The sequence below is a fragment of the Siphateles boraxobius genome, unplaced genomic scaffold (genome assembly GCF_051911475.1).
Source record: "Siphateles boraxobius isolate OS27281-9 unplaced genomic scaffold, OSU_SipBor_1 25, whole genome shotgun sequence".
NCBI classification, from domain to species: domain Eukaryota; kingdom Metazoa; phylum Chordata; class Actinopteri; order Cypriniformes; family Leuciscidae; genus Siphateles; species Siphateles boraxobius.
The window spans coordinates 22,007,404-22,022,159 of record NW_027508866.1 but is presented as its reverse complement, the minus strand read 5'-3'; the positions used below and the strand labels follow the sequence as shown (position 1 = coordinate 22,022,159).

Here is a 14,756-nt window from a genome sequence, read left to right as displayed (position 1 = left end):
AAAAAACATTTCACATTATCAATGTTAAAAACAGTTGTGCTGCGTCATATTTTACATTACAACAGCGTTTGATAAATGGAATGCATCCTTACTGAATAAAATAATTCATTTCTTTAAAAAAAAAAGTCCTGTCCCCAAACTTATGAATGGTAGTGTAAATTTGCAAGCATTTAAACAGCAAAACTTTCTTGCATTAATACAATGGCACAATTAATTTTTTGTAGACCAATTTAATAGTTATTGTGACAAAAAACACTTCAGACACTAAAACTATATCAGGATCTGTCAATCCCAGCTCTACATGTGGCTCAATTTATTAATAATAATAATAATGAGTCAAGCACAACATAAATATTATAAGTCAGGTTTATTTATTTGACTTTAATATTTAAAAATTCCACCAATCTGTTTAATTAGTGGTTAAACCCAAAGCACTGATCATAGACGCATAACAATAGTGTGAACATTACACAAGATCTTATCATAAGCCAGTTTTTAATCACAATTATAGCATAGTAATATATGCAGCAAGCATAAAATAAATTTCTAAACTTCAGTTAATGCATGTTTGATCAATGACATTAAGGCACTCCAGCAAATGCTTTGGGAAAATAACATTTCATTTTGGTTTATGGCTAATTTTAGTGTTGTTAAGGAAAGTGTAACGTTAACTCCATCTATTAGCTTTCATTAGAAACAGTGTGGGAAAATAAAACTAAAGATGCACAAAATATCCTGGAAAAAAAAATCACTACAAGACTACATGAAACATACACTGATATTTCATATAAAAACATTGCATATAAAAACATTGCAGGTATAAAAAGATGCTGTTTTATAAATTGCACGTTTATACTGCATGTGGCAAACAATATCCCCTCTCCAAGAGATGGGTCCCTCTCATTTACACAACAACTATAACAGCGCACACTCTTCCTCTGTGATGACATGCACAGGAAATATCCCAGCACAGCCCATGAGGTTCATGGGACATCACAGGGAGTTAGAGTTCAGTGTCGTTGTATTTCTTGGGATTGTAATAGCCTCTGCGGTTCTGGTCAGCCAGCTGGCGTCGATACTCTTCCTCGTCCTCATCCTCGGCGCGGTAGTGAGAGCGAATCTCTGAATACTGGGGTTTGGAGGCGCTCTGGGACTCAGAGTTTGAGCTGGAGCTGAAGGGAATAGAGCCATCACTGATGGGACGTACCATTAAAGACACTTTAGGGATTTAGATATGTGTTGAAATGGGAAAGAGATAGAGAGGGTGGGGGAAAAAATCAAACTTACCCAATTGGTTGTGGCCTGTTTTGATTTGGTTTGGGTTTGTGGGGAACTGCGTAAATATCTGGATGTTTCTGAGATATTTCCAGCTGTTAACCAAAAAGATAAATACCAGATACATTTTAAATACCACTTTAAAAAAAAAAAAAAAACTTTTGTAAAAATGAAATGTCCAGGACAAAGTTCACCTCAAATAAAAAAAAATAAAAAAATCTATAATTTTATATATATGTGTGTGTGTGTACCAAATGACATTAAAGTACATTTCCCCTATTCAAATTTGATTTTAATAATAATAAAAAAGTATATGAATCATTTATAATTTGTATCAAATTGAAATGGGGGAAATGTGCTTAATTGTCATGACAACAATGAATGAATGAATGAAGAAATAAACAAATGCTTAATTTTCTTTATGCAAAATAAATCTTTTTCTTTTGATTTTGGTGTGAAATATGACATTTGTAATAGTTTAGTGAGGTTCTTTCTATCAGATCAGATCTACAGCAGTTTGTGTAGTTTTTGTGAATGAGATCACAAACCCGTGCTTGTTCGGCCTCCTGGAGCTCCTGCATCCTTTTGGCCCGGGCCAGGTTGTCCATTTGCTCGAAAGCCTTCACCTTTCCCCGGAAGGTGCGGTTGGCGGGGTCCTCGGCGGGGTCTTTAGAGGCCGTGTCGTCAGCTGGGCCCGTCTTCATGGTGAAACTGGGCTTCAGGGCTACTGGCGGTGGAAGGGCTTTGGTGCTGACAGGAACATCACTGCTGATTGTGCTGCTGGAACGGGAGTCGAAACTCCTGGAGTCGGCAGGACGGGAAGCTGACCTGACCTGCAGGAACACATGGGCTTTTTAACAGAGGTGCTGTCCGTATCAGGGCTCAAGAATACTTCAGGGAGGAAAAGGAGGTATAAAGGAAATGACAGGACATCTGACCTTAGGGGGTTCTGGAACAAACGATGGAGGCGGGCTGGGGTCCCGCTGCACATCTCTGCTCGCGGGCTTCTTCGAACGCTCATGGGGAACCGGCATGGGTCTCTGAGTGGGTGAAGAGTGAGAACTGGAGCATTGATTCATTCAAAAACATTCAAAATACAGACGATGACTGGAATACCACACACACCACACTGAAAGCATGTCTATTGTTGAATGTGTGTTACAGACTCAAAATCGTAGAAAAGCAAAAATAAGTCTCATCAAAAGACTACAATATTTGGAAAAAAGCTTGATGTTGGCCTTGTATTATTATTAATAATAATACTACTCTGTACACTAATATTTTTTGAAAGAAGTCTCTTTGATGCTAAAGAAACATTTCTGATTATTATCAATGTTGAAAACTGCTGTGCTTCCTCATAGTTTTGTGGAAACCATGGTACATTTTATTTAGGATTATTTGATGAGCAGAAGTTAAAAGAAGAGCAATTATTTGAAATAGAAACACTTTGTAACACTATAAATGCCTTTACTGTAACTTTTGGTCATTGTAATGCATCCTTGCTGACTGAATGAATTCATATATATGTACATATATATATACATATATATATATATATATATATATATATATACATATATATATATTAAAGCTTACTGACCAAAAACTTCTGAACGATAGTGTTAAGTAATATTATTAATTAAAATGAACAGTGAAAAGTTGTCAAACTTTTATAAGCATCTGATGTTTAAAATATCATAAAACCGAAAAGTGTGTCACTGAAAGGCCCCTTACAATAATTTTACATTTTTATGACATTGCAAGGTTAGTTCAAATGGTAAAAAACAAGAAAACTTTATAATAGTAATGCTCCATTATTTAAAAGTTCTTGCTAGGTAAATTAAAGGGTTATTTTTTGCATTTGTAAATCATTTTTGGTAACATTCACACAAAGAACAAAGATTTTTACTTGATGGTTATGCCACTTGACTTCTAGAGTCCTGTTTCAAACCCTGTTTAAATGGCACATATATTTAATGTCACTGAACTATTCAAAAAGATGAAGTGCCAGACTGATGTTCAACATGAATGTGTGTAGAACATGCAGTTTCACACGTGTCCTGTGGGGAGCAGTGTGCACAAAGCTGGATCCATGAACCCAATTTTCTCATCACTGACGCTCATGTGACGGTCAGTGATAATGAAAACAAGATGAGTGACCTTTACAGAATTTGATAATCAAATGACTCAATGTTTCCAGGTAGTGCTAGATGGGTACGGCTGGAATCAATGTGTGTAGTAGTTCACAGAGCCACACTAACCTCCTCGCTGACAGGCTCAGACGAGCGACTGATTGCTGACATGGGCTGTGGCTCGTCGGCGGACTCGTCCAGTTCATTATCTGTATATGCGCCGCCCTCATCCGCCGTGTCCTCGTAATCGCTGGTCAAGCGGCTGTCCATGCTCAGGTAGTCTGCGCTCATGGCCGACAGGTATGACATGCGATCGTCCTGGAGATCCAAGTCCTCCTCAGGTCCATCAAGCTGAAACCCCACACACAATTCAGCTCTAACAGGTCTGATCATTTGTTATTTCACATTTTAATAATTAAAAAAAAAAGTCCTATTATGCTTTTTTACATTTTCATGTTTCTTAACTGTGTCATGTTTATGTTTGAGCATGAAAAAGCTCTGCAAAGTTATAAAGCACAAAGTCCCTCCAGCAGGAGTTATTCTCTAAATCAGTATCGCTGTTTCTGAACTCTGAAACGCCTCCATTGTAGTGTTGAGGAAAATTGTGATGCGTTTGTTCTCGGAAGAAAACTCATTTAAATAATTCACGCCCAATCATATGCAGAATAAAGGGACGAGGCCTGGTTGAGTTGAAACTGGCGGCTATGGTTAGAGGCAGGACATTTCCCAAACACACTCGAAGCTGCTGACCAATCACAACACACTGATCCAGCTGAGCAATCAGAGCACATTGTTTAGTTCCTGTCTCTATGAAGCCCCTCCTTCTGAAAAGCACCACGCGCTACTGACAGACCGGGAAGAGAGTAGGGCGTAAATCAGACATGACGATGTGATCTGATATTGATTCTCGTAGCCATCGTTACGATATTTGCCGATTCCTAAATAAATTCAGCAATACGATTTGATCCAAAGGTATATTGATCGACATATTGATATTATGTGCCTATCTTACACTAACGGTTACATTTTTATTAACTCACAAATGCAACCAAAATATTAAGATAACTATATTAGCGCCCACACCAGCCGACAATATCGTTCTGTTTATTCTAAGCGTGCGCTTGTCTGTTGCTTGAAATTCTCGAGCTAGGGCTGGGCGATATGGCCAAAAAATCATATCTCGGTATTTTTTGGTTAAATGGCGATATACAATATATATATCTCGGTACTTTCTACTTTTTTCTATTTGGATAAAGAAAATCTGTATTTGTTTAAAAAAAAATTATTTCACATCCTTCTCAATGATATTCAAACAATGTTGATTTTGAAGGATATGGAAACAATATAGTGAATGTAATGTAGGCTATGCAATATTTTATGTGCAAAAAGGAGGTTAAAATCACATTACAGTCTAACATTGTAACTACAATCTAAAAACAAAAATAATGCTTTTGTTTTTAAAATGACTAAAGGCTAAACTAAAAATGAAAATAAAAACAAAAGCACAAACTAATTATATTAGCCTGCATTTGATTATCCCATTATAATGGTCACTTTCATAAAAATATACTTGTAGGTTTAAAATTCCACATATGGCACATTTAGTGTCTCCAACAACAAATATTTTTTGCATTATATATATTTTAGTCAGAATTATTGCGCTACTATTCTATTGTGCTCTGTCTGTTTAGTGCACATGCAAATTGTACCATGTACTTTCACTGAGTTCTCCACTATTTTTGAGATGTGCTCGTATCAAACTACTGTATCGATATAGGCCTAAACGGTATTGCCTCATTCCATATCGTTAAAAAAAAATCGATATATTGTACAAAACCGCCCAGCCCTAGCTCTAGCTTGTTACAGCAGGATGGATTCTGATTGGCTGTCAATGTTTTTATCGTTCATAAGCTGGATAAAATCATGCTGAAAGTGATTCCAACGATATTGTTTCTCTGTGCCGTTATCGTTATAGCTGTGGTGTGAACTCTGCTATTCTTTAATCTTGAGAGCGATTTTTAGAACTATATCTCGTTATCTTTATAGTTATCATTTATGGTGTGAACAGGCGTTTCAGGTACAGAAACTGAAAAAAGTCATCAAATGTAAAATAACGGCCTATTACACGGCTCCGTGGAATACTTATGCTGCGTTCGAGGCAGGTTTTGAGCACGTAAATCACGACTTCAAACCACGACTCACGACTTTGTAGCGTTCCAGGCCAGTCACGCCAAACTACCTGAGCGCAATATACATACTTATTGTTTCAGACACAACATTGTAAAACATAATCGTGTGTGTATTATTATCATTATTATAATATTATTATTAATTTGACTGCAACGTTATATTGTCCTAAAGTATATTCTCACCGTGTAGGTAGAGAAACACTGAATCCGTAGGGGCTGCCATTGTTGTTTTGTATGGTTTCGCGGGCTATGTGACGTCAGAGCTCGTAACTGGGAGTACATTGAACTAGTACGAGTTCACGGGTGGGAAGTCACGGGTTTGACTGCCGTTCCAGTGCACTTTCACGGGTGTAAGGTTGGAAAAACACGGGTTACAGGTTGCCTTGAACGCGGCATTACTTCTGATTGGTCAATCGAGCCATCCAGCGGTATGATATGCCGCGAGTTGCATCGATACGTCGTATTGTTAGTAATTTGATCACTGTATCGATCTATCCATGTAGATGTTTTGTTACACCAGTAGAAGAGAGGTGCTGCAATGTCAAACTGTGTTTTTGAACATTCAAGCATGAAAACCTGGTCTAGTAAACCCCCAAAAAAGAGAATTGTAAAAGAGCATAATAGGTCCTTTTTAACATATGTGATTAATAAAATAAAGAAATCTTCAGGAAACAAAGCAGCACAAAATGTATTGTAACAGTCTATATTGTATTATGTAAGGAATAAATGCTTACCTTGCTTTCACAGACCCAGACAGCTTTATCTTGTTGTTCTCGTATGGCTTCCTTGAGACTTCCAAACCAGGCATCATGGGAAGAGTTCAGATCAATGGTGGCTGGATAAAATCAATATGTAGACATTGATAATCTAAAATAGTGTATATTATAAGTATATTTTGACATTTCCTGAAGAATGCTTCATCAGATTTACCAGTGAACAGGTGTGAGCAGGTTTTCCGCAGTTTAACTGCTTGTTCGTAAAGCTTGCGTGAGCTGCGGTTGGAGCCGGGAACCAGACGGTTTCTCATGGTTTTCACGCCCTGCTTGCTATCTGGGTTGAGGAAAATGACGATGGGATACCACTGGGTGTAATTTAGGGTGTCCACAGCCTTTGGAGTGACGTCAAGCAGAGCGTGTAGATCCTATGAACAAGAAAAAAAAAGATTGTTTCTTAGATATTAATGAATTTTTACACAGATTTTGAGGGGTGACTGTGGGGTGTTTACCTGCTCGATGATCTGACGAATAGTATTGAGTCTCACCACACCAGCCGGCTTCTCGGAGCCCGCGTCTTTAGGTTCTGTCTCTGTCACAAGAAAAACAAGCACAGATCAAAAATCTCATCCACACACCACTATATTTGCAGAGATCTTTTATAAAGTTTTCAATGGCTTACTTGCTACGATAAACTCATCTGGAAGATCATCGGCAAGTTTTTCATTGGCTGCGTCTGCAATGGGGCCGTATATTACGACGGGTCGTCTAAACCCAGCTGGTGGTGGAGAGACAAAGAAAAAGTCTCAGTACATAAACGAAATCTCGCGATATTGAAACGGGACGATACTTCTCATTGAGGTTAAAAGCTGTCTCGTGATATCAAGTTGACTGAGTAGTTTTTCTGGCAAATATCAGATTACTTGATTAATCGTCAAAATTATGAACCGACTACTCGATTACCAAAATAATAGTTAGTGAGAGCCCTAGGTTACTGAAAACATTTCAAAATGCACCTGCATTGTTTTGGATTTTGTGACTTTCAGTCGAATAAAAGGCTATTTTTCCAGTCATATATTTCGTCATTGAAGATTTCTTAAAAATAATGTTAAAATTTCTTCTCGTTCTTGTGAACACAATATTGTGCATGATCTCGTCTCGTGAGCTAAGTGTATCGTCACACACCTAATGTTTTCCTTTTTTAATTTATAAAAAAAAAATCCAAATATTTATAAAAAATATTGAATTGTATGTATAAAGAAACAAAACAAGTTGAGTGCCTTATACAGGTCCTTCTCAAAAAATTAGCATATTGTGATAAAGTTCATTATTTTCCATAATGTAATGATAAAAATTAAACTTTCATATATTTTAGATTCATTGCACACCAACTGAAATATTTCAGGTCTTTTATTGTTTTAATACTGATGATTTTGGCATACAGCTCATGAAAACCCAAAATTCCTATCTCAGAAAATTAGCATATTTCATCCGACCAATAAAATAAGTGTTTTTAATACAAAAAAAAATGTCAACCTTCAAATAATTATGTTCAGTTATGCACTCAATACTTGAATACTTAGGTCGGGAATCCTTTTGCAGAAATGACTGCTTCAATGCAGCGTGGCATGGAGGCAATCAGCCTTTGGCACTGCTGAGGTGTTATGGAGGCCCAGGATGCTTCGATAGCGGCCTTAAGCTCATCCAGAGTGTTGGGTCTTGCGTCTCTCAACTTTCTCTTCACAATATCCCACAGATTCTCTATGGGGTTCAGGTCAGGAGAGTTGGCAGGCCAATTGAGCACAGTAATACCATGGTCAGTAAACCATTTACCAGTGGTTTTGGCACTGTGAGCAGGTGCCAGGTCGTGCTGAAAAATGAAATCTTCATTCATAAAGCTTTTCAGCAGATGGAAGCATGAAGTGCTCCAAAATCTCCTGATAGCTAGCTGCATTGACCCTGCCCTTGATAAAACACAGTGGACCAACACAAGCAGCTTACATGGCACCCCAGACCATCACTGACTCTGGGTACTTGACACTGGACTTCAGGCATTTTTGCATTTCCTTCTCCCCAGTCTTCCTCCAGACTCTGGCACCTTAATTTCCGAATGACATGCAAAATTTGCTTTCATCCGAAAAAAGTACTTTGGACCACTGAGCAACAGTCCAGTGCTGCTTCTCTGTAGCCCAGGTCAGGCGCTTCTGCCGCTGTTTCTGGTTCAAATGTGGCTTGACCTGGGGAATGCGGCACCTGTAGCCCATTTCCTGCACACGCCTGTGCACGGTGGCTCTGGATGTTTCTACTCCAGACTCAGTCCACTGCTTCCGCAGGTCCCCCAAGGTCTGGAATCGGTCCTTCTCCACAATCTTCCTCAGGGTCCGGTCACCTCTTCTCGTTGTGCAGCGTTTTTTGCCACACTTTTTCCTTCCCACAGATTTCCCACTGAGGTGCCTTGATACAGCACTCTGGGAACAGCCTATTTGTTCAGAAATTTCTTTCTGTGTCTTACCCTCTTGCTTGAGGGTGTCAATGATGGCCTTCTGGACAGCAGTCAGGTCGAAGTCTTACCCATGATTGCGGTTTAGAGTAATGAAACAGGCTGGGAGTTTTTAAAAGCCTCAGGAATCTTTTGCAGGTGTTTAGAGTTAATTAGTTGATTCAGATGATTAGGTTAATAGCTCGTTTAGAGACCCTTTTCATGATATGCTAATTTTTTGTGATAGGAATTTTGGGTTTTCATGAGCTGTATTCCAAAATCATCAGTATTAAAACAATAAAAGACCTGAAATATTTCAGTTGGTGTGCAATGAATCTAAAACATATCAAAGTTTAATTTTTATCATTACATTATGGAAAATAATGAACTTTATCACAATATGCTAATTTTTTGAGAAGGACCTGTAGTATTAAAAATCTGGAAACACTATTTAAAACCTTTATGTATTATAAAGGTATTCGTACCGTATGTTATAATGTATTATATCTTTTCATAAATAATTGTAACCAAAGTTCAATTGCATTATAATATTTGCAGATTCCTTGTTGTGTCTGAAATTGCTTGTTTGTCGTGTTATAATGCATTATACTTTTTAAAGGAGTAACAATGAATAGACAAGAATTATAATGTATTATTAACTGGTTACAATTATTCATGAGACCATAAAGTGCCTCATAAAGTGGAATAATTAATGCATTAAAATACGCATTATATACTGTCATGCTCAGAATGAATGGCACCCCTGGTAAATATGATCAAAACTGGCTGTAAAAAATAAATCTGCATCGTTTATCCTTTTGATCTTTCATTCAAAAAAATTCCAAAAATCTAACCTTTCATTGAAGTAAAAGAATTGAAAGTGGGGGGTAAATCACATTATGAAATAAAGGTTTTTCAATAAATAAATAAATTTATTTTTTACAGCCAGTTTTGATCATATTTACCAGGGGTGCTACTAATTCTGAGCACGACTGTATAAAGGCTTTAAGTAAAGTGTTCCCAAAAATCTTTGCATTTTAATACATAAAAAAGCACTACATTATTCAAAAGTATGCATAAACTAACAAAGCATATTAGGTAAATCCCCCTGTAAAATAGAAATAAAAAACAAATCTTATTTAAATCATAATTTTAAAAGACGACTTTTTTTTTTACTTAACATTTTTATTTATTTATTTTATTTCAAATTAAGCACAAAACCATATTGAAATGTATTTTTAAACACAAATGCGTATTATGTGAAGTATGATGGGCGTACCTTCGCGCAGCACCACTTTCTCGTAGGCTGGGAAGCGTGTAGTGACTGGTGTAGCACTGAGATCCTCTCTGCTTTTGCGAAGATCTTTTTTCTTGGCTGCCCTTTGACCTCTCAGCCTCCAGAAATCTCCTCTGTCATTGGCAGCACTGCCTTTCTGTGCATTCTGAACATTTGCCATCTGCTCCGCTCTGATGAACAAAATGATCACACAAACACCTTACAAATAATGTGCTTTTAAAGTCAATGTCAAAGGGTGACCATGTGACTAGGTGATGTCAGCAAATAGAAAATGTCATTTCAGGGGTCGGTTTTGATTTCATGTTAACATCAAGAGAAGTTGTCCTCCTACTAAATATTAAAGAAATACAATAAACTAAGCAAAATAGTGAAGACTTCTGCAGTGTTATCCACATAAACTCACCTGCTCTTGCTGGGTATGATGCCTTTCTCCAGGAGCTGATTGTCTTTGTCCGTGCGGATGGCGAGCCAGTTACCCAGCTTTCCGTCGTACAGGGTGTCCACCACTTTAAATATCTCCCCTCGGGAGAAGGTCAAGCTCTGAGGAAGCTCTTTCTCGTACTCAAAATGAGTTCTGATGAAGAAGTTATCCCCTCGTCCAGACGCCAGGATGTCTTTATACACTAAAATAAAACGAGAACAATTCACAGCACGTTTATTGCAGAGAACTACAAATCTGATTACACTTTGAAAATAAAACACTTTTCTTTTGTAATATATTTTAAAAATGTAGTTTATTCCTGTGATCAAAGCTGAATTTTCAGCATCATTACTCCAGTCTTCAGTGTCACATGATACTTCGGAAATCATTCTAATTTGATGATTTAATGATCAAGAAACATTTATTATTATCATCAATGCTGAAAACTGTTGTGCTGCTTCATATTTTTGTGGAAACTGTGATACATCTTTAGATGAATACAAAGTAAAAAAAAAACTGCATTTATTTAAAATAGAATAAGTCTTTATTATCTTTAGATCAATTTAATGCACGCATATATGCTTCTATAATGAATACAAGTTACCCCAAACTTCTCATTGGTAATGCATCACAGTTTAAGTAGCACAAAATGTTAAAATATGAAGCAGCACAACTGTTTTCAACATTGACAATAATCAGAAATGTTTCTTGATCATCAAATCATCATATTAGAATGATTTCTGAAGGATCATGTGACACTGAAGACCGGAGTAATGATGCTGCAAATTCAGCTTTGATCACAGGAATAAATGAGCCTATATTTTACAATATATTCACATAGAAAACAGCTATTTTGCATTCTAATAATATTTCACTATATTACTGTTTTTATTGTATTTTAAATCAAATAAATGCAGCCTTGGTGAACATAAGAGACTTATTTCAAAAACATTTAAAAAATAATATATATATAAATAAATATAAATATAAATATATATATATATATATATATATATATACACACACACACACACACACACACACACACACACACACACACACACACACACACACACACACACACACACACACACACACACACACACACACACACACACACACACACACACACACACACACACACACACACACACACACACACACACACACACACACACACACACACTGTAGTGACTACAGTGTTTTTTTTTTAAACTACCATCAGGTTTGCTTTGAGACAAGATGGTCACATCCTCTCCTTTGGGAATCTCCAGTAAATACAGAACCGCATCTTCCCGGACCATTCCTCTGAAATCCATATTATTCACCTGCAGGGAAAGGAAAACACAAACGATCAGTCGATAATGTGGACACAATGTATAAAGGATAAAGACACGTAATCTAATAACGTAGAGCCAGTGGTGTTGCACCTTCACGATCTGGTCTCCAGTGCGGAGTCCCTCCACCTCGGCAGGGCTGTCCTCCTGAACGCCCGCAACAAAAATGCCCACATCATTTCCTCCAGCAAGACGCAGACCAACACTATCACCCTTCAGAAAGCGCACCATCACGGTGTTGGGGCTGTGGGATATTTTTCGTTAGAATCACAAGTTTGCCTAAAAATATCTCTAAGTGGCAATAATCGGGATCCAAGCACATGGGGAAAGGGGATCTTTATGTCAGGAGTGCAAAAATGCAAGAATTTAAGGCAAAAATGGCTAACGAAATTTAAATGGCCATTGGTTCAATTTTTGTTGAGTTGTTGATTTGTAAACTGCATGCCAAACTTCAAAATCCCTTTAAGGTTTAGCTAAAAATCTAGATTTAAAAGCCAAGAAACAATCTAATACAAACCCATATATTTCCTGGTCCTCCAGACTGGGCCGCAAGGGAACTTTTGGCAGAGGTTTGGCTTTTACTGGAACACTTTTTGGAGCAGCATTTACCACCGGAGCTGTACATATATATAAAAAAAAATAAAAAAAATTTAAAAATATTTTCTCATCATCTGTTATTTCTAGTCCAAGGGTGTCCAAACAGCCCTGGAGGCCATTATCCTGCAGAGTTCAGCTCCATCTTGCCTCAACTAGTGTTGTCACGATACCAAAATTATGGTTTCTATACCGATACCAAGTCAAGAATTGCAATTTCGATACTTTTTCGATACTTTTCCTGAAAATGGGATACACTCTCAAATATCATTGCTGTGCTTTATTTTAAAACCGGGACAACATTCTAATCATATAACACACTAGTGTTGTCACGATACCAAAAATATGACTTCGATACGATACCAGACTAAAATACCTCGATACCATGGGGAAAAAAACGAAAACAGTAAAAGTAACTGAAAAATATGACACAACTTACAATTCATTGTTTTATAAATTAATTTAAAAAAAAGTTGTTCCTTCCCTGCTTTTTGACCATTCCCTCTCCTTTATTAAATAAAATGATAATAATTAGCAAGTGCCAGTGTATACGTCCTTACAAAGATGTTTGCAACATTGACATTATTATCAATCATGTTAACATTTGCTATCCTTTCACAATTCTGAACAGGTTGGTATGACCAAAATCTTATTTCATGAAACAAGTTATTTAATATTTTTAATATGTAATTTTATAATTACAATATAGATATTTAATTTAATTGTATCTTTGTTATTAAAAATAAGCAAAAATCAAATTACAACCAATATGACAAATACTATAAGAGACAAATAAAATAAACAGTGCTTCATTTCTTTTTTGAATGCTACTGTTAAATAGATCTAGTACTGTAGCTGAAAAAAAATCAAGTCTTCACTCTATAAATTAACTATAGACTGATTCTTAATAAATAGATACATTTATTCAGTCAAGCATTGGGTGATTGTCTATTTTTCATTAACATTAATTACACAGAATATTAGGCTGCTGGTTCGGCCCTTTAAGACCTGCACGTAGGCTACCCAGTGGAACACATACGATTTATTTTTACAAACGGTTTACATTCACTAAAGACACAACCGACTGGGTTTACGTGAATACTTGCCAGGACGTAAATTTTTTAGCTAGAATTTTGATTATTCAATCCAAATAATCCACGAGAGAGAACTGAAGTCGCGATCGCATGCTGTGTGAAAGGCGTGTGCGCGTGCTTCAGGTCTGAAGCCCAATTTATACTTCTGCGTCGAACTCACGCTGTAGCTACGCCGTAGGCTGTGCGTAGCGCGCGTACACTTCGGCGTACCCCGACGTGCACCTCTCCAAAAATGTAACAACGCGTCAATTCAACATGGACGCAAGCACTGTTATTGGTCTGCTAGAACCCCTTCCTCGGGTTTCACAAGTTCCCTTTGCATGTGTAATTGCGCGTCAACGCGGACAACGACGTAGAAGTATAAATGAAAACCAATGCGTAGTGTATAGCGTAGAAGCTCCGGCGTAGGTCCGACACAGAAGTATAAATCAGCCTTGAGCCTGACAGCGCGAGCACGTCCCGCGCTTTATTTTCTCATGCATGGATGTTTCGCTCTGCGTATATATTTTACTATTCTGCTTCCGTTGTTTAGTGAATGAAAACAGTGGAAGCAGAGCTCTGCACACACATCCTGACTCCGGCTGTCACACATCGACGCAAATTAAAGGGACACTCCACCCATTTGCATTAAGAGGTCCATTGTTAGACAACCAGTCATACTATTGAATGGTCGTGCAACATTCTTTCATTTTCCCCTGAGACGAGAGAAGTCTACTATTTACCTTTTTCACTTCCTCCTACAATGACGCAAAAATCGTCATTTGACGTCATTGTAGGAGGAAGTGTAAAAAGGGGGGATTTCTGTATAGACTACAAGCACAAATTCCCACCCTTTCAAACCCGCCCATAGGGGGTTGTGCCTAATGCGCTAACAGAGCTATCACAGATCAGTGGGTGGGACTTCACTTGCAGATACTGAAAGCAATATCAGCCATCTTGTTTATAAGCTAAGCTAACAAGCGCTGTGGATATAGGAAGTTACGACAATGACGGAAGAAACTAAACATGATATGGAATAGAGGATTTTGAAATTCTGCTGCTCGAATCCGCTGTTCGTGGCTATCTTTACGAGCCGCAATATAGTGAAGAGCAGCTGAGGCTGATGGAGGATCAGGAGGGGCGGCTACCTGTCGCGGACGAGGAGCCCGGACTGGGTCGAGCTGAGGCGGGCTGCTGGTGCGTGTGCTCTCGCTGTGCGCTACGGACACAGATAGAGTCCGTCTGC

At 37.7% G+C, this 14,756-nt stretch overlaps 1 protein-coding gene across 11 annotated transcripts in view; it reads right to left on the bottom strand.

Annotated features, from left to right (window-relative positions):
• Positions 1-352: 352 nt before the first annotated feature.
• tjp2a (tight junction protein 2a (zona occludens 2)) overlaps positions 353-14,756 on the bottom strand; it is a 48,589-nt gene continuing 34,185 nt past the window's right edge. For 6 of the 11 annotated variants that reach the window (XM_077243194.1, XM_077243190.1, XM_077243189.1 and 3 more), the window contains 14 exons: positions 12,361-12,460; positions 11,937-12,087; positions 11,726-11,834; positions 10,489-10,708; positions 10,068-10,255; positions 6,992-7,087; positions 6,822-6,901; positions 6,527-6,737; positions 6,331-6,431; positions 3,537-3,758; positions 2,214-2,315; positions 1,824-2,108; positions 1,288-1,370; positions 353-1,193 (listed from right to left, as the gene is read on the bottom strand). In XM_077243194.1, the coding sequence (XP_077099309.1) occupies positions 1,004-1,193; positions 1,288-1,370; positions 1,824-2,108; positions 2,214-2,315; positions 3,537-3,758; positions 6,331-6,431; positions 6,527-6,737; positions 6,822-6,901; positions 6,992-7,087; positions 10,068-10,255; positions 10,489-10,708; positions 11,726-11,834; positions 11,937-12,087; positions 12,361-12,460 (2,138 nt within the window). In that variant the 3' untranslated portion in view covers positions 353-1,003. The remainder of the gene's footprint in view (positions 1,194-1,287; positions 1,371-1,823; positions 2,109-2,213; positions 2,316-3,536; positions 3,759-6,330; positions 6,432-6,526; positions 6,738-6,821; positions 6,902-6,991; positions 7,088-10,067; positions 10,256-10,488; positions 10,709-11,725; positions 11,835-11,936; positions 12,088-12,360; positions 12,461-14,756) is intronic. The other 5 variants (XM_077243193.1, XM_077243192.1, XM_077243191.1 and 2 more) reach the window with 1 other exon arrangement.